This window comes from Phyllobates terribilis, unplaced genomic scaffold (genome assembly GCF_046119375.1).
Source record: "Phyllobates terribilis strain yellow unplaced genomic scaffold, ASM4611937v1 Scaffold_1__5_contigs__length_1240528914, whole genome shotgun sequence".
Taxonomy (NCBI): Eukaryota; Metazoa; Chordata; class Amphibia; order Anura; family Dendrobatidae; genus Phyllobates; species Phyllobates terribilis.
This window is the reverse complement of record NW_027362761.1, coordinates 719,533,109-719,556,972: the sequence shown is the minus strand read 5'-3', so window position 1 is coordinate 719,556,972 and position 23,864 is coordinate 719,533,109. Positions and strand designations below refer to the sequence as shown.

Below are 23,864 nucleotides of genomic sequence, written 5' to 3'. Positions count from 1 at the left end.
TGGAGCACTATGTGGGGCCATTATACTAAATGGAGCACTATGTGGGGCCATTATAATGCATGGGGCACTATGTGGGGCCATTATACTGTATGGAGCACTATGTGGGACCATTATACTGTATAGAGCACTATATGGGGCCATTATACTGTGTGAAGCACCATGGAGGACCATTATATTGTATGTAGCACTATGTGAGGCCCATTATACTGTATGGAGGACTATGTGGTGCCATTATACAATACAGAGCACTATGTGGGGCCATTATACTAAATGGCGCACTATGTGGTGCCATTATACTAAATGGAGCACCATATGGGACCATTATACTGTATGTAGCACTATGTGAGGCCCATTATTCTGTATGGAGCACTATGTGGGGCCATTATACTGTATGAAGCACTATGTGGGGCCATTATACTATATAGAGCATTATGTGAGGCCATTATACTAAATGGAGCACTATGCGGGGCTATTATACTTTATGGAGCACTATGTGGGGCCATTATACTATATAGAGCACTATGTGGGGCCATTATATTAAATGAAAGACTATGTGGGGCCATTATACTGTATGGAGCACTATGTGGGGCCATTATACTGTATGGAGCACTATGTGGGGCTATTATACTATATAGAGCATTATGTGAGGCCATTATACTAAATGGAGCACTATGCGGGGCTATTATACTTTATGGAGCACTATGTGGGGCCATTATACTATATAGAGCACTATGTGGGGCCATTATACTAAATTGAGCACTATGTGAGGCCATTATACTAAATGTAGCACTATGTGAGGCCCATTATTCTGTATGGAGCACTATGTGGGGCCATTATACTGTATGGAGCACTATGTGGGGCCATTATACGATATAGAGCATTATGTGAGGCCATTATACTAAATGGAGCACTATGCGGGGCTATTATACTTTATGGAGCACTATGTGGGGCCATTATACTATATAGAGCACTATGTGGGGCCATTATATTAAATGGAGCACTATGTGGGGCCATTATACTGTATGGAGCACTATGTGGGGCCATTATACTGTATGGAGCACTATGTGGAGCCATTATACTATATAGAGCAGAGGTCCCCAACCGCCGGTCCGCGGACCAGGACCGGGCCGTTGGGGTTTTTCAGCCGGTCCGCGGGGAGAGGGGGCCCCTCCAGCCTCCAGCAGGGCCGCCATCAGGGCATGACTGCCCTGACTCCAGTATGGGGCCCGGCCGGTAGGAGCCCCCTCGGAGCCCCCGTCTTGTGCGTCTCTCTCCTCATGGGGCCCCCGGCCGCATGCTAAGCGCCGGGTCCGGGACATCTTAGCGCTGCGCTGCTGCGGCAGCACTTTCATGATTCCCCTGACTTCCGGTCATGTGACGGCGCCGTCACATGGCCGGAAGTCAGGAGAACCTGGTGTCAGCGATTTGGACGAGCGCCAGGATTCTGCAGGGATCGCATGGGGGTAAGTATAACAAGTTTTATTTTTTTTTAAATACAATTAACTAGGAGTGGGGGGAATGGGAGATGCACATGGGGGGAGGGGAGAGATGAGAGATGCACATGGGGGAGGGGAGAGATGAGAGATCCACATGGGGGGGAGGGGAGAGATGAGAGATGCACATGGGGGAGGGGAGAGATGAGAGATCCACATGGGGGGGAGGGGAGAGATGAGAGATGCACATGGGGGAGGGGAGAGATGAGAGATCCACATGGGGGGAGGGGAGAGATGAGAGATGCACATGGGGGGAGGGGAGAGATGAGAGATGCACATGGGGGGAGGGGAGAGATGAGAGATGCACATGGGAGGGAGGGGAGAGATGAGAAATGCACGGGGGGGGTGAGAGATGCACGGGGGGGATGAGAGATGCACGGGGGGTGGATGAGAGATGCACGGGGGGGATGAGAGATGCACGGGGGGTGGATGAGAGATGCACGGGGGGGTGAGAGATGCACGGGGGGTGGATGAGAGATGCACGGAGGGGGATGAGAGATGCACGGAGGGGGATGAGAGATGCACGGGGGTGAGCTGCACATGGGGGGTGAGAGATGCACATGGGGGGGTTATGATTACATAACTTTGTTGCCTTATGAAGGGCGGGGGGGGCCCCCAAAAATTTCTTGCACAGGGGCCCACTACAGTCTGTGTCCGCCCCTGGGATGAAGTAAATGCAGCTGAACAGCAGCTGTCAGGACAGCTGCCCTGTCCTGCTGCAGGGCGTGATGGGGCCTCAGTGATGCGGCTCCTGGCACAGCACATTATGTGGGGCTCCTGGCATAGCTCCTGGCGGGGACCTGGTCTACACTATATGATAAGTATGCACTAAACTCCAAATCCCTCCATTACCCCGCCCCCATATGACCAAAGCCCCGCCCACCCCACCCCCTCCTTGCTGGGCCATGGAAAAATGATCTTGCTTCAAGCCGGTCCCTGGTGCAAAAAAGGTTGGGGACCACTGATATAGAGCATTATGTGAGGCCATTATACTAAATAGAGCACTATGCGGGGCTATTATACTTCATGGAGCACTATGTGGGGCCATTATACTATATAGAGCACTATGTGGGGCCATTATACTATATAGAGCACTATGTGGGGCCATTATACTAAATTGAGCACTATGTGAGGCCATTATACTAAATGGAGCACTATGTGAGGCACATTATACTGTATGGAGGACTATGTGGGGCCATTATACTATATAGAGCACTATGTGGGGCCATTATACTAAATTGAGCACTATGTGAGGCCATTATACTAAATGGAGCACTATGTGAGGCACATTATACTGTATGGAGGACTATGTGGGGCCATTATACTAAATGGAGCACTATGCGGGGCCATTATGTTGTATGGAGGACTATGTGAGGCACATTATACTGTATGGAGGACTATGTGGGGCCATTATACTAAATGGAGCACTATGCGGGGCCATTATGCTGTATACTGGTTGGCCCTCGACTTTGTCCAAGCTTTTTATTTTGGCCCTTTGTGTATTTTGAGTTTGACATCCCTGCACTAGAGGCTGGGATTAATAAGCAATCTATCAGTAAAACACTGAAAGGATAAAGTAACAGTGCATAATCATATATTCAAATCCTCTTGAAGGACTACTGTATTAAATATTGTAAAAAAATATATTTTTAAGTGTTTAACAAAAAAAGTAAAAACAGGTTAATCAAAATCCCTGTTTTCACACTAAAAATAATGTAATGTGGAAAAAATAAATGGTCCTTAAAAACTACACATATTTAGCATCACAGTGTTTGTAAATAATGTGTATTATAACACTATATCGATATTTTGCTGTATGGTGAACACTGCAAAAAAATATTTAAAAAACAAAGTCAAAATCGTTGTTTTCGCTTATCCCACTTCTCCAAAAAATTAAATAAAAATATATCAAAATGGTAACAACACAAACAACAGCTCTACACCAAAAAAAATCCCTCACAGAGCTCTCTCAGAATATAAAGATAAAATAATATTTTTGTTAAAAAGTGGTTTTGTTGTTCAATAATTGTAAAATGCAAAAAATATACAGATTGGGTATCACTGTAATTACCATACAGTACAGACCAAAAGTTTGGACACACCTCATTTCAAGATTTTTCTGTATTTTCATGACTTTGAAAATTGTACATTCACACTGAAGGCATCAAAACTATGAATTAACACATGTGGAATTATATACTTAACAAAAAAGTGTGAAACAACTGAAAATATGTCTTATATTCTAGGTTCTTCAAAGTAGCCACCTTTTGCTTTGATGACTGCTTTGCACACTCTTGGCATTCTCTTGATGAGCTTCAAGAGGTAGTCACCGGAAATGGTTTTCACTTCACAGGTGCGCCCTGTCAGGTTTAATAAGTGGGATTTCTTGCCTTATAAATGGGGTTGGGACCATCAGTTGTGTTGTGCAGAAGTCAGGTGGATACACAGCTGATAGTCCTACTGAATAGACGGTTAGAATTTGTATTATAGCAAGAAAAAAGCAGCTAAGTAAAGAAAAACGAGTGGCCATCATTACTTTAAGAAATGAAAATCAGACAGTCCGAGAAATTGGGCAAACTTTGAAAGTGTCCCCAAGTGCAGTTGCAAAAAACATCAGGTGCTAAAAAGAAACTGGCTCACATGAGGACCGCCCCAGGAAAGGAAGACCAAGAGTCACCTCTGCTTCTGAGGATAAGTTTATCCGAGTCACCAGCGTCAGAAATCGCAGGTTAACAGCAGTTCAGATTAGAGACCAGGTCAATACCACACAGAGTTCTAGCAGCAGACACATCTCTACAACAACTGTTAAGAGAAGACTTTGTGCAGCAGGCCTTCATGGTAAAATAGCTGCTAGGAAACCACTGCTAAGGACAGGCAACAAGCAGAAGAGACTTGTTTGGGCTAAAGAACACAAGGAATGGACATTAGACCAGTGGAAATCTGTGATTTGGTCTGATGAGTCCAAATTTGAGATCTTTGGTTCCAACCACCGTGTCTTTGTGCGACGCAGAAAAGGTGAACGGATGGACTCTACATGCCTGGTTCCCACCATGAAGCATGGAGGAGGAGGTGTGATGGTGTGGGGGTGCTTTGCTGGTGACACTGTTGGGGATTTATTCAAAATTGAAGGCATACTGAACCAGCATGGCTACCACAGCATCTTGCAGCGGCATGCTATTCCATCAGGTTTGCGTTTAGTTGGACCATCATTTATTTTTCAACAGGACAATGACCCCAAACACACCTCCAGGATGTGTAAGGGCTATTTGACCAAGAAGGAGAGTGATGGGGTGCTACGCCAGATGACCTGGCCTCCACACTCACCAGACCTGAACCCAATCGAGATGGTTTGGGGTGAGCTGGACCGCAGAGTGAAGGCAAAAGGGCCAACAAGTGCTAAGCATCTCTGGGAACTCCTTCAAGATTGTTGGAAGACCATTTCCGGTGACTACCTCTTGAAGCTCATCAAGAGAATGCCAAGAGTGGTGCAAAGCAGTCATCAAAGCAAAAGGTGGCTACTTTGAAGAACCTATAATATAAGACATATTTTCAGTTGTTTCACACTTTTTTGTTAAGTATATAACTCCACATGTGTTAATTCATAGTTTTGATGCCTTCAGGGTGAATGTACAATTTTCATACTCATGAAAATACAGAAAAATCTTTAAATGAGAAGGTGTGTCCAAACTTTTGGTCTGTACTGTATATAAACCATGCTATAAAACTATAAGATTATCTATCCCACACAGGGAACAGTATAAAGAAAAAATACAAAAAAACAATACCAGAATGAGTTTTTGCTCATTCAGCCTCCCGAAGAATTAAATAAAAAGGGACTAAAAATCATAAGTATCCAAAATTGTACCAGGGGAAACTACCACTTGCTCCACAAAAATTAAGCTCTCATATAACTCTGTCTATGGTAAAATAAGTTATGGGAATCAAAATATGGCAACGCCACCCAAAAATTATTATTTTTTAAATCGATTTTTTGTGTAAAGTAATAAAACAAACAAAAAAAAATTATATAAATTGGATATTGTCCTTTTCATATTGACCCTTAGAATTAGTATAACAGGTCAATTAAATTGGATAGTGAACGAGGTTTAAAAAAATCCATAATTGCTGTTTCTTTTGCACATCACACCTCTCAAACAACAGCAGAACTGCATTTTCTTTTCTGTTTCTCACAATGAAGACTCCAATAAAAGTAAGATAGTAAGTAATATCTACCCCAAATGGTGCCACTGACAAATACAACTTATTTTGCAAAAAACAAACCCTAATATAGCTACGTGGGCAAAAATAAAAAATATTATCGCTCCCAGATTAATTTTAAAGGTTCGAAATGTACCAGTCCTGAAAATGTTTAAAGGGACCAATCATGTAATTTACCCTTCTAGTAGTATTTAACTAATATACTTAGATAATATCTATTTAACACAACTAAACATATATATCTAAATTATTTTCTTCATATTCGTTCCGCCATTGTGTTGTTGGAACAGCTTCTCAGCATTCCCTCTACTCTATGCATTGTTCTAATGCCCGTGCGCTCTTTTCTCATTGTTCTAATGCACATGCGCACTCTATGCATTGTTCTAATGCACATGCGCTTTGTTCTAATTGTTCTAATGCTCATGAGCACTCTGTGCATTGTTCTAATTCACATGCGCTCTTTTCTAATTGCTCTAATGCACATACGCACTCTATGCATTGTTCTAATGCACATCCACTTTGTTCTAATTGTTCTAATGCTCATGAGCAGTCTGTGCATTGTTCTAATTCACATGTGCACTCTGTGCCTTGTTCTAATTTTCTAATGCACATGCGCATTCTGCACATTGTTCTAATTGCTCTGATGCACATAAACACTCTGTGCATTGTTCTAATGCAATGAGCACTCTGTGCATTGTTCTAATGCGCATGCACACTCTGTGCATTGTTATAATGTGCATGCGCAATCTGTGCATTGCTCTAATGTACATATGTGCTTTGTGCTGTTCTAATGTACATATGTGCTTTGTGCATTGTTCTAATGCACATGGGCACTCTGTGCATTGTTCTAATGCGCATGCAAACTCTGTGCATTATTCTAATGCACATGTGCACTCTGCGCATTACACTAATTGTTCTAATGCACATGCACAATCTGTGCATTGTTCTAATGCACATTCGCACTCTGTGCATTGTTCTAACAGACAAGCGCGCTCTGTGCATTGTTCTAATGCACATGAGCACTCTGTGCATTGTTCTAATGCGCATGCAAACTCTGTGCATTATTCTAATGCACATGTGCACTCTGCGCATTACACTAATTGTTCTAATGCACATGCACAATCTGTGCATTGTTCTAATGCACATTCGCACTCTGTGCATTGTTCTAACAGACAAGCGCGCTCTGTGCATTGTTCTAATGCACATGAGCACTCTGTGCATTGTTCTAATGCGCATGCGAACTCTGTGCATTATTCGAATGCACATGTGCACTCTGTGCATTGTTCTAATGCGCATGCGAACTCTGTGCATTATTCTAATGCACATGTGCACTCTGTGCATTACTCTAATTGTTCTAACGCACAAGCGCTCTGTGCATTGTTCTAATGCACATGTGCACTCTGTGCATTGTTCTAATGCGCATGCAAACTCTGTGCATTATTCTAATGCACATGTGCACTCTGCGCATTACACTAATTGTTCTAATGCACATGCACAATCTGTGCATTGTTCTAATGCACATTCGCACTCTGTGCATTGTTCTAACAGACAAGCGCGCTCTGTGCATTGTTCTAATGCACATGAGCACTCTGTGCATTGTTCTAATGCGCATGCGAACTCTGTGCATTATTCGAATGCACATGTGCACTCTGTGCATTGTTCTAATGCGCATGCGAACTCTGTGCATTATTCTAATGCACATGTGCACTCTGTGCATTACTCTAATTGTTCTAACGCACAAGCGCTCTGTGCATTGTTCTAATGCACATGGGCACTCTGTGCATTGTTCTAATATGCATGGGAACTCTGCATTATTCTAATGCACATGTGCAATCGGCGCATTACTCTAATTGTTCTAACGCACAAGCGCTCTGTGCATTGTTCTAATGCGCATGCACACTCTGTGCATTGTTCTAATGCGCATTCGCACTCTGTGCATTGTTCTAACGCACATGCGCGCTCTGTGCATTGTTCTAATGCACATGGGCCCTCTGTGCATTGTTCTAATACGCATGCAAACTCTATGCATTATTCTAATGCACATGTGCACTCTGCGCATTATTCTAATTGTTCTAATGCACATGCACACTCTATACATTGCTCTAATGCACATTCACTCTGTTCTAATTGTTCTAATGCACATGAGCACTCTGTGCCTTGTTCCAATTGTTCTAATCCACATGCACACTCTGTATATTGTTTTAATGCACATGCACACTCTGTTCATTGTTCTAATGTGTATGCTCACTCTGTGCATTGTTCTAATACACATGCGTACTTGTGTATGCTCACTCAGAAATACTACCAATCCCGCGAGCCACACAGGAGCGCCAACGGGAGGTTAGGGAGGTGAATAAGTGGCTAAAGAGTTGGTGCAAGGCAGAAGGGTTTGGGTTCATGGAGAACTGGGCCGACTTCGCTGTCGGCTACAGGCTCTACCGTAGGGACGGGCTGCACCTCAATGGGGAGGGTGCAGCGGTGCTGGGGAAGAAGATGGCTAATAGGTTGGAGGAGTTTTTAAACTAGAGACGGGGGGGGGGGGAAACCAAGGAAATAGGTGGGATGTGAGGCAAGCAAGGGGGAAGGGGAGAAGTGAATATAATGAGGGTGGAGAGGGGGGTGGGGATAGTACAGTTAGATCGTTAGAGAAGAATAGGATGCTAAATAACCCCAAAGTTTTATCTTGCATGCTGACCAACGCAAGAAGCCTGACCAATAAGGCGGATGAGCTGCGGGCGCTTATATCGGAGGAGAGGTATGACATCGTAGGTATAACAGAGACTTGGCTAGACGATAGCTACGACTGGGCGGTAAATTTAACAGATTATAGTTTATTTAGAAGGGACCGGAAACAGGGGAAGGGCGGAGGAGTCTGCTTATATGTAAAGTCACGTCTAAAGCCCAGACTAAGGGAAGATATAGGAGAGGGAGAAGAGGGGGTCGAGTCCATGTGGGTAGAGATAGAGGGGGCAAAAAATAATAATAAAATATTACTGGGGGTCTGCTATAAGCCACCCAATATAACAGAGGAGAATGAGAAACTGCTATTAGGACAAATAGACAAAGTAGCAAAACATAATGAGGTGATTGTAATGGGGGACTTCAACTACCCGGATATTGACTGGGAAACAGAAACCTGTAGATCGCAGAAAGGAAAAAGGTTCTTGACAAATATCAAGGATAATTATCTCTCCCAACTAGTGCAGGAACCAACGAGAGGGAAGGCAGTGTTGGACTTAATATTGACTAATAGGCCTGATAGAATAACTGAGGTACAGATAGGGGGGCACCTAGGTAATAGCGATCATAATATTATCAATTTCAAAATGCCCTTCAGTAGGGTTATCAATAAGGGAACAACTAAAACATTAAACTTTAGGAGGGCGAAGTTTGATCAGCTGAAAGAAAACCTTCAACTTATAGACTGGGACAAAGTTCTTAATCAAGGAAATACGAATAGTAAATGGGAAACCTTCAAAAGAATTCTGAATACTCAGTGCGAGAGGTATATACCGTATGGGAATAAAAGGGCCAGAAATAAGAGGAAACCAATATGGTTGAATAAGAACGTAAAAGGGGCGTTAAATAGCAAAAAAGAGGCATTCAAGAGATTAAAACAGGAAAACAGCAAGGAGGCACTAATGTGTTACAAGGAAAAAACGAGAACCTGCAAAAAACAAATAAAAATAGCAAAGGAGGAAACAGAGAGACGTATTGCTAGGGAAAGTAGATCAAATCCCAAACTGTTCTTTACGTATATAAATAGTAAAAGGATTAAATCGAATAATATTGGACCGATAAAAAGTGATGAAGGCAAAATCATAGAGAAAGATGAGGATAAAGCTAATCTATTAAATAAATTTTTTTCGTCAACTTTCACAAAGGAAAAAGAACTAACAGGCGAAATGAGAAGTGACAAACTTAATCCTCCACTAAGTATGACAAATCTAACCCAAGCTGGGGTACAGAAACGCCTCAGTAACATTAAAATAAACAAATCACCAGGACCTGATGGCATACACCCACGGGTACTAAGGGAACTAAGTAATGTGATAGACAGACCGTTATATCTTATATTTAAGGACTCTGTTGAGACTGGGTCTGTACCACTTGATTGGCGACAGGCGAATGTAGTGCCAATATTCAAAAAGGGAGCAAAAAGTGACGCCGGAAACTATCGGCCGGTGAGTCTGACGTCCGTTGTGGGCAAAATTTTTGAAGGCTTTATTAATGAGGCAATCATGGAGCATCTTGACGCTAATAATCTATTAACCCCGAACCAACATGGATTCATGAGGAATCGCTCCTGCCAAACAAACCTGATTGACTTCTACGAGGAGGTTAGCTCTCGAGTAGATCAGGGGGAACCAGTGGATGTCGTGTATCTCGACTTCTCAAAAGCGTTCGATAGCGTGCCACATAATAGGTTGGTATACAAAATGAGAATGATGGGGCTGGGGGAAAATGTCTGCAAGTGGGTAGCTAACTGGCTAAAGGATAGAAGGCAGAGGGTGGCTATAAATGGAATATACTCAGATTGGGTAAGCGTCACTAGTGGGGTACCACAGGGGTCTGTACTAGGCCCAATGTTAATTAATATCTTTATTAACGACATAGTCAACGGGATAAATAGTAAAATATCAATATTTGCAGATGACACAAAGTTATGTAAAACAATTAATACAAAAGAGGATAGTGAAGACCTTCAGAGGGATTTGGATAAGCTGGGTAGGTGGAGCATTAAATGGCAAATGAGGTTTAACGAGGAGAAATGTAAGGTCATACATATGGGAAGGAAAAATGGAAGTCACCAGTACTCACTGAATGGGAAATCATTGGGGAATTCAGAGATGGAGAAGGACTTGGGCATCTTGATTGATAGCAAACTAAATTGGAGTGCCCAAAGTCAGGCCGCTGCTGTAAGGGCAAACAGGGTAATGGGATGTATCAGAAGAGGTATAGCTGCAAAGGATGAGAACATTGTTCTTCCACTGTACAAAGCACTGGTCAGACCACACTTGGAATACTGTGCTCAGTTATGGGCCCCAATATATAGAAAGGATATAAATGAGCTTGAAAAGGTACAAAGGAGGGCAACAAAATTAATAAAGGGAATGGAGGGACTGCAATACCCAGAGAGGTTGGCAAAACTAGGACTATTCAGCCTGGAAAAGAGAAGGTTGAGGGGGGACATAATAAATGTGTACAAATATGTTAGGGGACAGTATAGAGACCTTGCCCGGGATTTGTTCAAAAGGAGGGATATTACGGTAACAAGAGGGCACTCACTAAGACTGGAAGAGAAAAGGTTTCAGCACCAGCATAGGAAGGGGTTCTTTACGGTAAGAGCAGTGAGAATATGGAATTCACTGAGTGAGGAGACGGTAATGTCGGATTCACTACACCAGTTCAAGCGGGGACTGGATGCTTTTCTAGATACCAGGCAGATTTCTGCATATACTTAAAAATAGAATAAAATAGTAAGTTGATACAGGGATTTATTCTGACTGCTGGTTTCAGAGTCGGGAGGGAATTTTTCCTCAGGTGAAGATTGGCTAAATCATTTGGGGTTTTTGCCCTCCTCTGGATCAACTTTAGCAACTACAGAACTTACAGGTCGAACTTGATGGACGCAAGTCTTTATTCGGCTTTACTATGTATGTATTGCTAATGTGCATATGCATTCTGCACATTGTTCTAATATGCATGCACACTCTGCACATTGTTCTAATGCACACACTCTGTATTGTTCTAATGCACATGGGCACTCTGTGCATTGTTCTAGTGCACATGTGCACTATGTGCATTGTTATAATTGTTCTAATGCACATGAAAACTCTGTACAGTGTTACAATTGTTATAATGTGTATGCTCACTCTGTGCATTGTTCTAATGTGTATGCTCACTCTGTGCATTGTTCTCAAGCGCATGTGCACTGCTCTCATTGCTCTGAACAGCTTAAACTTATGATCTCAGAGAAATTAAGGGAAGGCAGAAAATAGGAACAAAGCAAAATAGTCCCTCTACTTGCAGGTCCTTAGCTTTACCCTATTAAAGCAGGTTTCACTGTCACTCCACTGCATGACTATCAATTTTCTAAAGTGAGCTCACTGCCCTACTCAGCAACGTCTCGATGAGAACAGTGTTTGTAAAATTGAGAGTAATGCAGACTGAAGAGCAGTAACACCTGCATTAATAAAGTAAAACTAATGCCTCCTCAGTTGCACGACAGTTCTCCTTCATTCCCCTGCACTGAGCATAATCTCTCTACCCAAAGCATCCATATCTGACTGTGAAAGATCATGTTTAGTGCTGGGGAGCAATGTAGTGCCACTCAGCACGCCGGGAAGCTCCAATCAGGCTACTTGGCAGCGACTTTCAACAGGAAATTGCTAATTTGCATACCCTGCGTGCGGACATCGCGTAGTGCGCAAATGACTTTCCCAAGTTATTTTTTAATGTATTATATTTAAAAACTTTTTTTTTTTTTTTTTCATAACTGAAATAATAAAATAAAAAAATGAGGTGTGAAATCTGGTGATAGGTATCCTTAACAACTACTGTACATAACTATGTCACATATATTACCGACTAACCAACAATACTTTATCAGTGTAGTTTATTTCATGCCAGCTCAGTTGCATGTATATCTGGTCCTTAGTGGGTCTTAATATTAGGCTAATAAAACCAAAGATGAGCAACAAAACATTACAAATTACATTGTGTCATTAATTATTTAACAAAAAATAGGCTAAAATGCAGAAGTAGAGTATGAAAAATTAAGTATACCCTGCTTTTTTAGGAATTACGAGGTTAAGTTGCAGCCAGGTGCCCTTGTTTGATTGTTCACCAGCAGTGTGACCACCCCTATAAAAGCATCCGTTTGAGCAGTTAGCAGGTCTGCATCATGAAGTTGTGTGTTAACACAATGTCAAGGAGGAAAGACCGCAGCAATGATCTTAAAGAAACAATGGCTTCTGCCCTTCAATCTGGGAAAACATATAAGGCCATTTCCAAAGAATTTGCATCCATAATTTTATAATGAGTAATATGGTTCACAACTACGCCAGTTGTTAGTTGTACTGTCAGAAGACTAAATGACCTACAAATGCTACCATGGCCTGCAACATCTCCTTGTCTCCAGTAAGTACATCTAGGATGTCATTGATCAGCAATTACAAAAGAAGCTGCCAGCAGTGGATTTTGATGATTTGCAGCCCAAGTGCATTCAACATGGCAGGACATTCCTCAGACAACCATTAATAACCTCACTGACAGCATACCAAAGCATATAAGTGAAAAATCACTAAAATTATGCAACATTATGATGAGGACAGGTCTACATGATAATGACAGGAAAATGACCTTTGCTGAACATAGGAGGATAGATCTAAATATTGAAACATAAAGAGACATCAAATACTATAACAAAAAGTATGTCAAAGACACCTCTATATAAATCAGACTTAAGGGATTGTTCTCAGGTTTAATCTTCGGGAGAAAACTGGTTCCTTGCCCTGTGGCTACCGGTTTGCCAGTGGCAGTGTGCTCCTTGAAGAATGATCGTTTGCACCAGTGGCATAGGTCCCTGCTGGCCTGAATTGAGCACTCTCTGATGTAGCAGCAGAATCAGGGAAGTGCAGGGACACTAAAGATAGCCAGATTCTACCTCCAGCAATCAGTTCTTACAGGACCTTATTGAAAAGAGTTTGTACGCATCCTCCACCATGCTTCTAAACAGTAGTCTGTGGATGTGGTAGGTAACCTAGACAATGAGCATTCAACAAGAAAATTAAAAATCCATCTCTTCTTGAGAATGGAGATGATTATTAATAATATTACAATTGCAAAGTTGCTTGTTTTTTCCAAGCACATTGCAGTTTAACCATTATTGATATTGAAATAACCCCTTTAATGCACCCTACTGAAGAAATAAATGAAACAGGCCTGGCCATGTTATGCAAGTTTGTATGCAAATTACAGCTATGACAATAATAAATTATACTAGATGAAGTGTTCTATGTCCTGTGTGATCAAAGCAAATATGAACCAGAGATGCAAATGACCATTTAACCAAAATCCCCAATCTCAAGAGGCAGAAGGAATATAGTATAAATGTGACAATCTAATATAGAATTGTATTTTATTTTTGTACTGAAAAATTCAGTTACTCAAAAATAAAAATAAAAAACTTATTTAATTTAATCTCTGTCCACACTTATTCTGTCAGATTTCAAGTGGTCTTTGATATCATCAGTAGCATACTATTCTGTACTATATTATTCAGTAAAACAGCTACCAAAGTAAAACATGAAAGCGTTTTTGTTAAGTCCTTAAATGTTGGTATACATTACATTTTTTTAAACTTCTTAGAAAAGTGTAATAAACGGCGTTTTTTATGCATCTAACATAGAAAGCTATGACTATGAATGCCTCTATATGCCAAGAGATTGAGAAATCCCCCCAATATATACCCTCAATACGTTTTCCATATATCATATCCTCTACAATATGGACATAATCACTCTCATTTAATCTGTATGATTTCTGACAGAATAAATACAAAGCACTGGAAAGTATACTTGATTCATACTGACCCTTAAAAGAGAACTCCAGCGTTTTTTTCTTGCCCCCTTCGTTAGCAATCAGTAACGTGTGTGAAGTGTGTACATTGGAATATTTACCCATCGCTGTCTTCTGCCGTTTCCAGCGTTGCTCCGGTCCTCTTCTGCATCATGTGACCACAGCTCTGATTTGCCAGCTAACACAGCGGACCGTTACTTTCTTTTTTAGTGAAAGAGTTTTGTTCTGAGTCTCTTAGACTTACATTGAGAAAGTGACTTCGAGGCCTAACAGAAGATGGTGGGTCACAATTGTCATTACATGATTCAGTAGAAGACCAGAGCTGCACTGGAAACGGCTGAAGACAGCAACAGGAAATATTTTAATGCACTCACTACTGATTACTAACAAAGAGGGCAATAAAAAATGCAGGAGTGTTCCTTTAAGATTGATACTGAATACATGAACTTTTATATCTTCAGGTCTACGTTACATTGAATCACTTACCTCCCTCCATGTCCTCAGTCCAGTTTCGGCTGCTCCCGGTTGGAGAAGATGGAGATGTATAGAACTCCCCTCCAGGACTTGTGTCCACATCATCCTCTAGAGACCCAGATTTGTGTCTCTTGCTCCTTTCAAAAGAACAATAACAACAAATTGATGAACGCATATAACTGACATTCACCATGTCATCCTAAAATAAGTAACTTTCATCTCTAGAACTTGATAATCACTCTCCTCTCTGGAGTAAAAAATACTAGTATTGACAACTTACTGTCAAAAGTGACATGATTTCTGCCTCCTCAAAGGGGTTGTCTTAGGCTACAAGCCTGCAGTCATGTGACTGCAGACTTGTGGATCCTAACGTTGCACACTGCATGCTGTGAGCATTCTCTGGTGCCCGCACTGAGAGCAACAGGTGCGTGACCACAAATATGTGATTTCCATACATGCGGTCATGTGTCGACTAGATGGGTGAAAGTGTATTAAGCGAAGGCCGGACACAGTCTAGTAGGAATGTGACTGGAAGTATGCAAATCACATACTTGCAGTCACATGACCGCCCCTTTTCAGCACCGGAGAATCCTTACTGTGAGCAGTGCACGCGATGTGAGGATTCATAAGTCTGTAGTCTGTAGTCACTTAGAGTGACTGCAAACTTGTACCCCAAGGCTGGACAACCCCTTTAAAAAAACACTGAAGATTGGTGAAACCCAGCCAAGATTTTGAGATACATCTGAATACTGCATTCTATTCCAATCAATGCATCTCTCAAAAGCAATAATGGTGGTGGGCTCTTAAGATGCTAGGCACAACACATGTACTAATTGTATCAATGGCATTGTCATTTAAGACAATTTAAGGAAAAGTTATAAAATTTAGATGTAATCTAACATTATGAAAGCAGTTACCTGACTGGCTGTTATGAGCAAACCCTTTAAAGGGAGTCTGTCACAAGGTTTTTGCCACATAATCTGAGAGCAGTATAACGTAGGGGCAGAGACCCTGATTCCAGAGATGTGTCACTTACTGGGTTGCTTAGTGCAGTTTAGATACAATCCTTGTTTTATCAGCAACAGATTGTCATTAGAGGATTAGTAAACCTGCTGGCAGGTAGTCAAGCATATTCAAGATCTCTGTGTAACCACACCACTAATTGGCAGCTTTCTGTGTACACTGTGCATATACAGAAAGCTGCCAATCAGTGGTGTGGGCGGGGTTATACAGAACTCAGCATTCAGATAATTGGTAGATTTGCAGCAGAAAAAGCAGTGATTCTATCAAAATGAGAGCAAGCAGCCCAGTAAGTGACACATTGCTGGAATCAGGGTCTCTACCCCTACATGATGCTACTCCCGGGGTAGCAAAAACCTGGTGGTGGATTCCTTTTAATTGTCTAATTTGTTTAATTGGCTAACTTACATAGGTCTGCACCACTAGATTATTGTTATTTACTCATAGACTAGTATAAGATAAGGATTCAGCAAATATTGTCGAATCATCAGAGCTTTTCAGGTAAAGTGCAAGTGCAATCACATAAAAATACTTCTTCAGGGCTTATAAATACGGCTGTAGTACAGCTTCAATAAGAGCTGACAAAGTGGAACTTAGGTCCACTACTGCACCCTCATATGCCTCTGATATGACATGGAAACAGAGGAAAGGATGGCATGTCTGTATGCATGCTGGTATCCCTGGGGAAGCAATGCTTTCACAGTACAATATGACAAAACCTGCATGGTGGTACACTGAGGCCGGGCAGCTCCATACAGGCTCTCCTGAGGCATATATAAGGCATATCATTTAAATGTGTCATGAATTTAACTACAGTATATGCTTTATATATTCAACATTGAAATTACAACAACAAAAAGGGAAAAGTTGATGTATTATGGAAATCACGGTATCAATAGACAAGTTAATGATATGCAAATGATGAAAAAATGAAGAAAAAAATGTTCACAACATTTGGATTTATTAAGTATGGAGTATCAATGAGGGACATCATTAGTCATCATTGATCATTGCAATTACAAAGAGAGTTGCCAGCAGTGGATCTTGATGATTTGTGTGCCCAAGTGCATTCAGTGTGGGAGAACATTCTTCAGACAACCATTAATAACCTCACTGATAGCAGCCAATGCGTATAAGTGCAGGGATTACGGTGCGTGGTGCTAATACTCGACACTAAATAAGATGTTTTTGAATATTTTGTTTCCATTTTTTCATTATTTGCATATCATTAATATCATTAATATGCCTATCTATCCTGTGATTTCCATGATTCCACAACTTCTCCTTCTTGGTGTTGCGATTTCAACGTTGAGGAGTGTATATACAGTACAGACCAAAAGTTTGGACACACCTTCTCATTTAAAGATTTTTCTGTATTTTCATGACTATTAAAATTGTACATTCACACTGAAGGCATCAAAACTATGAATTAACACATGTGGAATTATATGCTTAACAAAAATGTGTGAAAATAACTGAAAATATGTCTTATATTCTAGGTTCTTCAAAGTAGCCACCTTTTGCTTTGATGACTGCTTTGCACACTCTTGGCATTCTCTTGATGAGCTTCAAGAGGTAGTCACCGGAAATGGTTTTCACTTCACAGGTGTGCCCTGTCAGGTTTAATAAGTGGGATTTCTTCCCTTATAAATGGGGTTAGGACCATCAGTTGTGTTGTGCAGAAGTCTGGTGGATACACAGCTGATAGTCCTACTGAATAGACTGTTAGAATTTGTATTATGGCAAGAAAAAAGCAGCTAAGTAAAGAAAAACGAGTGGCCATAATTACTTTAAGAAATGAAGGTCAGTCAGTCCGAAAAATTGGGCAAACTTTGAAAGTGTCCCCAAGTGCAGTTGCAAAAACCATGAAGCGCTACAAAGAAACTGGCTCACATGAGGACCGCCCCAGGAAAGGAAGACCCAGAGTCACCTCTGCTTCTGAGGATAAGTTTATACGAGTCACCAGCTCCAGAAATCGCAGGTTAACAGCAGCTCAGATTAGAGACCAGGTCAATGACACACAGAGTTCTAGCAGCAGACACATCTCTACAACAACTGTTAAGAGGAGACTTTGTGCAGCAGGCCTTCATGGTAAAATAGCTGCTAGGAAACCACTACTAAGGACAGGCAACAAGCAGAAGAGATTTCTTTGGGCTAAAGAACACCAGGAATGGACGTTAGACCAGTGGAAATCTGTGCTTTTTTCTGATGAGTCCAAATTTGAGATCTTTGGTTCCAACCACCGTGTCTTTGTGCGACGCAGAAAAGGTGAACGGATGGACTCTACATGCCTGGTTCCTACTGTGAAGCATGGAGGAGGAGGTGTGATGGTGTGGGGGTTCTTTGCTGGTGACACTGTTGGGGATTTATTCAAAATTGAAGGCATACTGAACCAGCATGGCTACCACAGCATCTTGCAGCGGCATGCTATTCCATCAGCTTTGCGTTTAGTTGCACCATCATTTATTTTTCAACAGAACAATGACCCCAAACACACCTCTAGGCTGTGTAAGGGCTATTTGACCAAGAAGGAGAGTGATGGGGTGCTAAGCCAGATGTCCTGGCCTCCACAGATTGTTTGGGGTGAGCTCTACCGCAGAATGAAGGCAAAAGGGCCAACAAGTGCTAAGCATCTCTGGAAACTCCTTCAAGATTGCTGGAAGACCATTTCCGGTGACTACCTCTTGAAGCTCATCAAGAGAATGCCAAGAGGGTGCAAAGCAGTCAACAAAGCAAAAGGTGGCTACTTTGATGAACCTAGAATATAAGACATATTTTCAGTTGTTTCACACATTTTTTTTAAGTATATAATTCCACATGTGTTAATTCATAGTTTTGATGCCTTCAGTGTGAATGTACAATTTTCAAAGTCATGAAATTACAGAAAAATCTTTAAATGAGAAGGTGTGTCCAAACTTTTGGTCTGTACTGTATGTTAAAAACAAGACTGAACGTTAATCTATTCATAAGGAGGAAGATATCAAATTTACTCTTCCTTCTTACAAATCTCAGACCTAGACATCACTGCAAGGCAACTGGTTGCAGCAAGAGCCGTCCGTGCATTGTCCACTAAGGCTACATTCCCAGATATTCTTTGAAGACTGGAGTACCAAATTCTTCTCCATATACACTACGGGGTGGGACCCTATCCATGTACCTAGGAGTGCCATATTTACCTATTATATGACTAAAGGCTCCCATACACATTAGACTAATGTCGGCCAAACCCGCCAATATCAATGGTTTCGTCCGACATTCTAAGTTTTATGGAGGCCCCGGACTACTGATTGTTGGGGTAGTTGTTGATGGGGAACACAGTAAGCGCTGCTGTGTACGGGAGAACTGGCTGAGATGGCTGGTAGCCGAATGATCGGTCAAAGCATCGTTTGTCTGACAGCCATCTAATGTGTGCGGCCGGCTTAAGTAGGTTAAGAAATAGCAGATATTAAAATCAATAAAATAAATATTTTGCATCAAGCCAATAAATTGTGCTCATGTGCTATGTGATGGCATTTGTATTTTTATCCTATATTGATGTGCATGTTAAGCCATACAAACAAGAGGACTTACCCGCTTGAGGACGTGCTAGGGAGGGTCCTTCTCATCCCAGTTCCGACAGGGTTTAAATCATATGCCAGGTGTCCCTGTAGCTCTCCCAGAGAGAAATTGGGTCCTGATCCAGACACAACTGGGACTGTAAAAGACAAATGATATGTAATGAAATGTATGATTCAAAAGGTTTGTCATTGGAGGGGATTCCATTCATTTACTATAACACAAGGAGTTTTACAAAATAACCTCAAAACACCTTTGCATTAAACATCCAATAAAACCAATGACGTGCAAAAACACTGCCTAAAGTGTAACATTAACAACAGGTTTTCCCATGTGACATAGTGATTTCTATATATTGCATTTAGCCAATAATTGTATGTTATCTCCAGATATTGCAGAATGGGAAAAATCAGTGTTTACTTATATAAGAATGGATTTCTATTCCAGTACCCTTAACCAACCAGCGCTAATACAAGTGAGCTCTATGAAGTAGAATGACAGCAGAAATACTACAAATACAATTCCTCTTCTGAGCTAAAGGACTGCTTACTCACTTCTAGATACTTGAATCAACTCTGTCACGCTGAAAACACCAGAAGTGACAAAACTGTCTTGGAAATCCGTCAAGTCTGCAGAGACAAAAAAAAACAGCAGTGACAGGACTTGGAGGTGAAGAATACATGTGGGTGGATGCAGAAGTACACACTTCCATCACAAATAGCACGGCCAGGACGATACAAGGCAGCACCTCATCACTTACCGTACTTACCCAAATTGATCGGTTTAGTGTCCTCCAGGTCCGAGCCAATGGCTGTGCGGGGGCTGCTATCCTGTTCTGAATCTGCAGCAAAAAGATACTTTAAGTGAGTCAAAAGATTTCTACTAAAAGACAGCAATAATCTATCTATTAGTATATTATCACATTTACGTTGTAAAGCCTTAAAAATTGTGGATTGCAGAAAGCTACCCCATAAATGATCATTCCTCTAAAATAGCTTTCATAGGCTACAAGAATTTCAGAGCAAGTATATCACTGATAACTGTTATAATTGTATATCGTGTCATCATAAAGACAGGCACGACTCATAAAAGTGTACATTAAAACAGGCAATGCAAATTCATAAAATAACAGAAAATCTGAAAAGTCCGTCCAGGAAGAGATGACTAGATAGACTTAGAATGCACCTTGGAGATGTACTCTAAGATATATACTATATCTATTGATATACATATATCAATGGAATATGTTATTAAAAGCGAGGTGTACTCCAGCTGCCATAACCTTTCACTCAAACCAATGATTAGGAGCAGCATTGTTACAATAAATCCGACTCCCTTTCAAGGCTTTGGATATCTCCTGAACAATAATGATGGTTGTCAGGGATCATCACAGGGACGACACCGGGGAGATCACGCAATATCTCGCCGTTGCCGTCACGCTGTCTGTATTTCGTCCATAATCGCGAGCACACAATCCAGACTACTCACTGCGTAGGTATCGGCAAGCAACCAGTGAGCGTATGGCGTCACACCTCTGGGTTCCAGAGCATGGAATACGTGTTTACGCCCTCCGTACGGTCACTGTCAGCTTCACGATAGCCCGATTATTAATATTATTCGCTGCCACCACCGGCCGAGTTTGAAATATAATACAGGCCTGGCCAGACGCATGCGTTTTGGTAGCGGTGGGGAGGGAACAATTACAGGACAAAAGAAACAGAACTATTAAACTTTATATTTAATCCAAAAGGGAGGCAGTGTTTAGGAAAAATATATACAAGGATGGTACAAAGGAGACATTAAAATACAAAAGCAGTTACATAAAATAAATAAGATAAAAGAAGATAACTTACTCTATAAAGATCGCTGCGACGATTCAATATAGGTGGAGGAGGGGCTCCCCAGTTTGATTTGAGCGTTATTGAACGCGACCCGTTGCTTATAATCCTTATACCCCCCCTGGCAATGAGAGCTCCTCTATTGTCCATGGGTTCTCTTATACCCAAGGGGAGATCTGTCCACATGCCCCTTGTGGTGACATTATGTGGGTCGGTCTCCAGCCTGTACATTTTTATTAAAAATGCTAACTTCTGCAATAAGGCTATGTGCCCACGTTGCGGAAATGAAGCGGAAAATTTGCGCTTCATTTCCGCATGTCCTTTCCCGGAAAAACGCATGCGGAATTTCGCAAGCGTTTATCGCGCGTTTTTCGGGCGTTTTCGACATGCGGAATTGCCTTGCGTTTTTTATTGCATTGAAAAAGCAATTCCGCATGCGGAAACGCAAAATTAATTGACATGCTGCGGATTTTTGTGCGCATCAAAAATGCTGCGAAAGAATCCGCAGCATGGGCATAGAACTTGCGGATTCTCATTGGGGATCATGGGGTGCGGATTACCAAGCGTTTTACAAGCGTTTCCGCTGCGGGAAATTCCGCATGAAATACGCTTGTAAAACGCTACGTGGGCACATACCCTAACTCATCGCTCGTTGATCACAGAAGCTTGCAAACGACACCATTTTTTCCGTTATGATTTTACTTTCATTTAGAGACCACACATCGCATAGCTGCAGTCTGCTATTCTGGTGTTTTTGCGCTACAGCTCCCTGATTCTGCTTACAGCCATGGAAAACTATGAATACATGCCTGGGCTGATTCTGCCACTAAAAATATAGGTCCCATTATTGCCGGACATATCATAGTCGGCGTGTCTATGGATTTCTTCTTTGAAGCTCGGGAAGCAAGCTCCAGCAGTTACACAAATTATTGCAATCCTGCCACTAATTACCCCCTGTGTCTTTCAGGGACAAGATGATGGCATTCTAAGTAGCTTGGTGGCACCTCTTGACTGCCATTTGTTTGTCTGAGCTCTTACTCATGGCTGTGTTCATTGGGGCTTTGTGCTGAGATTTTTATGGAGTCAGCTTGGTACTGACAAAAGGGAGAAATGGTCAATATCCATGTCAGGGAAATATGGGAGAACATTTTCCTGACATCAATATCTCCCTGACAATGGTGTTGACAGAGGTCATTCAATTGTCTCAAGTTTTCTTTTTAAAGTAATAAAATAGGAATCGCAGCAAGTTGCTCTAATAAACAACTGATGAAAATGCTTTCAAATCCTACCTGGATTTCAAAGCAATTGTTGGAATTGTTCTTTATTCTTCAGCTATGAGCTATTATTGTACAGCTGTGACGTCACATGACACGTTGTTCAGCTGTGTTCAGAGATCGTACATTTGTGCTGCAACACGTTTTATAGCTGTGGGCTATCGTACATCTGTGATACGTACAGCTGTGAGGTATCGTACATCTGTGATACGTACAGCTGTGAGGTATCGTACATCTGTGACACGTACAGCTGTGAGGTATCGTACATCTGTGACACGTACAGCTGTGAGGTATCATACATCTGTGACACGTACAGCTGTGAGGTATCGTACATCTGTGACACGTACAGCTGTGAGGTATTGTACATCTGTGACACGTACAGCTGTGAGGTATCATACATCTGTGACACGTACAGCTGTGAGGTATCATACATCTGTGACACGTACAGCTGTGAGGTATCATACATCTGTGACAAGTACAGCTGTGAGGTATCATACATCTGTGACACGTACAGCTGTGAGGTATCATACATCTGTGACACGTACAGCTGTGAGGTATCATACATCTGTGACACGTACAGCTGTGAGGTATCATACATCTGTGACCCGTACAGCTGTGAGGTATCGTACATCTGTGATACGTACAGCTGTGAGGTATGGCACATCTGTGACACGTACAGCTGTGAGGTATCGTACATCTGTGACACGTACAGCTGTGAGGTATCGTACATCTGTGACACGTACAGCTGTGAGGTATCATACATCTGTGATACGTACAGCTATGAGGTATGGCACATCTGTGACACGTACAGCTGTGAGGTATCGTACATCTGTGACACGTACAGCTGTGAGGTATCGTACATCTGTGATAAATACAGCTATGAGGTATGGCACATCTGTGACACGTACAGCTGTGAGGTATCATACATCTTTCATACATACAGCTATGAGGTATGGCACATCTGTGACACGTACAGCTGTGAGGTATCGTACATCTGTGACACGTACAGCTGTGAGGTATCGTACATCTGTGATAAATACAGCTATGAGGTATGGCACATCTGTGACACGTACAGCTGTGAGGTATCATACATCTTTGATACATACAGCTATGAGGTATCGTACATCTGTGATAAATACAGCTATGAGGTATGGCACATCTGTGACACGTACAGCTGTGAGGTATCGTACATCTGTGACACGTACAGCTGTGAGGTATCGTACATCTGTGATAAATACAGCTATGAGGTATGGCACATCTGTGACACGTACAGCTGTGAGGTATCATACATCTTTGATACATACAGCTGTGAGGTATCGTACATCTGTGATAAATACAGCTATGAGGTATGGCACATCTGTGACACGTACAGCTGTGAGGTATCATACATCTGTGACACGTACAGCTGT

The 23,864-nt window shown here is 41.8% G+C and overlaps 1 protein-coding gene across 9 annotated transcripts in view; it reads right to left on the bottom strand.

Moving 5' to 3' along the window:
* The window catches only part of NFIC (nuclear factor I C), a 220,121-nt gene that overhangs the window by 61,287 nt on the left and 134,970 nt on the right, over nt 1-23,864 (bottom strand). For 7 of the 9 annotated variants that reach the window (XM_073686306.1, XM_073686303.1, XM_073686308.1 and 4 more), the window contains exons 3-6: nt 20,104-20,184; nt 19,898-19,972; nt 19,359-19,482; nt 14,781-14,905 (exon numbers count right to left, since the gene is read on the bottom strand). In XM_073686306.1, coding sequence (XP_073542407.1) covers nt 14,781-14,905; nt 19,359-19,482; nt 19,898-19,972; nt 20,104-20,184 — 405 coding nt within the window. The remainder of the gene's footprint in view (nt 1-14,780; nt 14,906-19,358; nt 19,483-19,897; nt 19,973-20,103; nt 20,185-23,864) is intronic. The other 2 variants (XM_073686304.1, XM_073686307.1) reach the window with 1 other exon arrangement.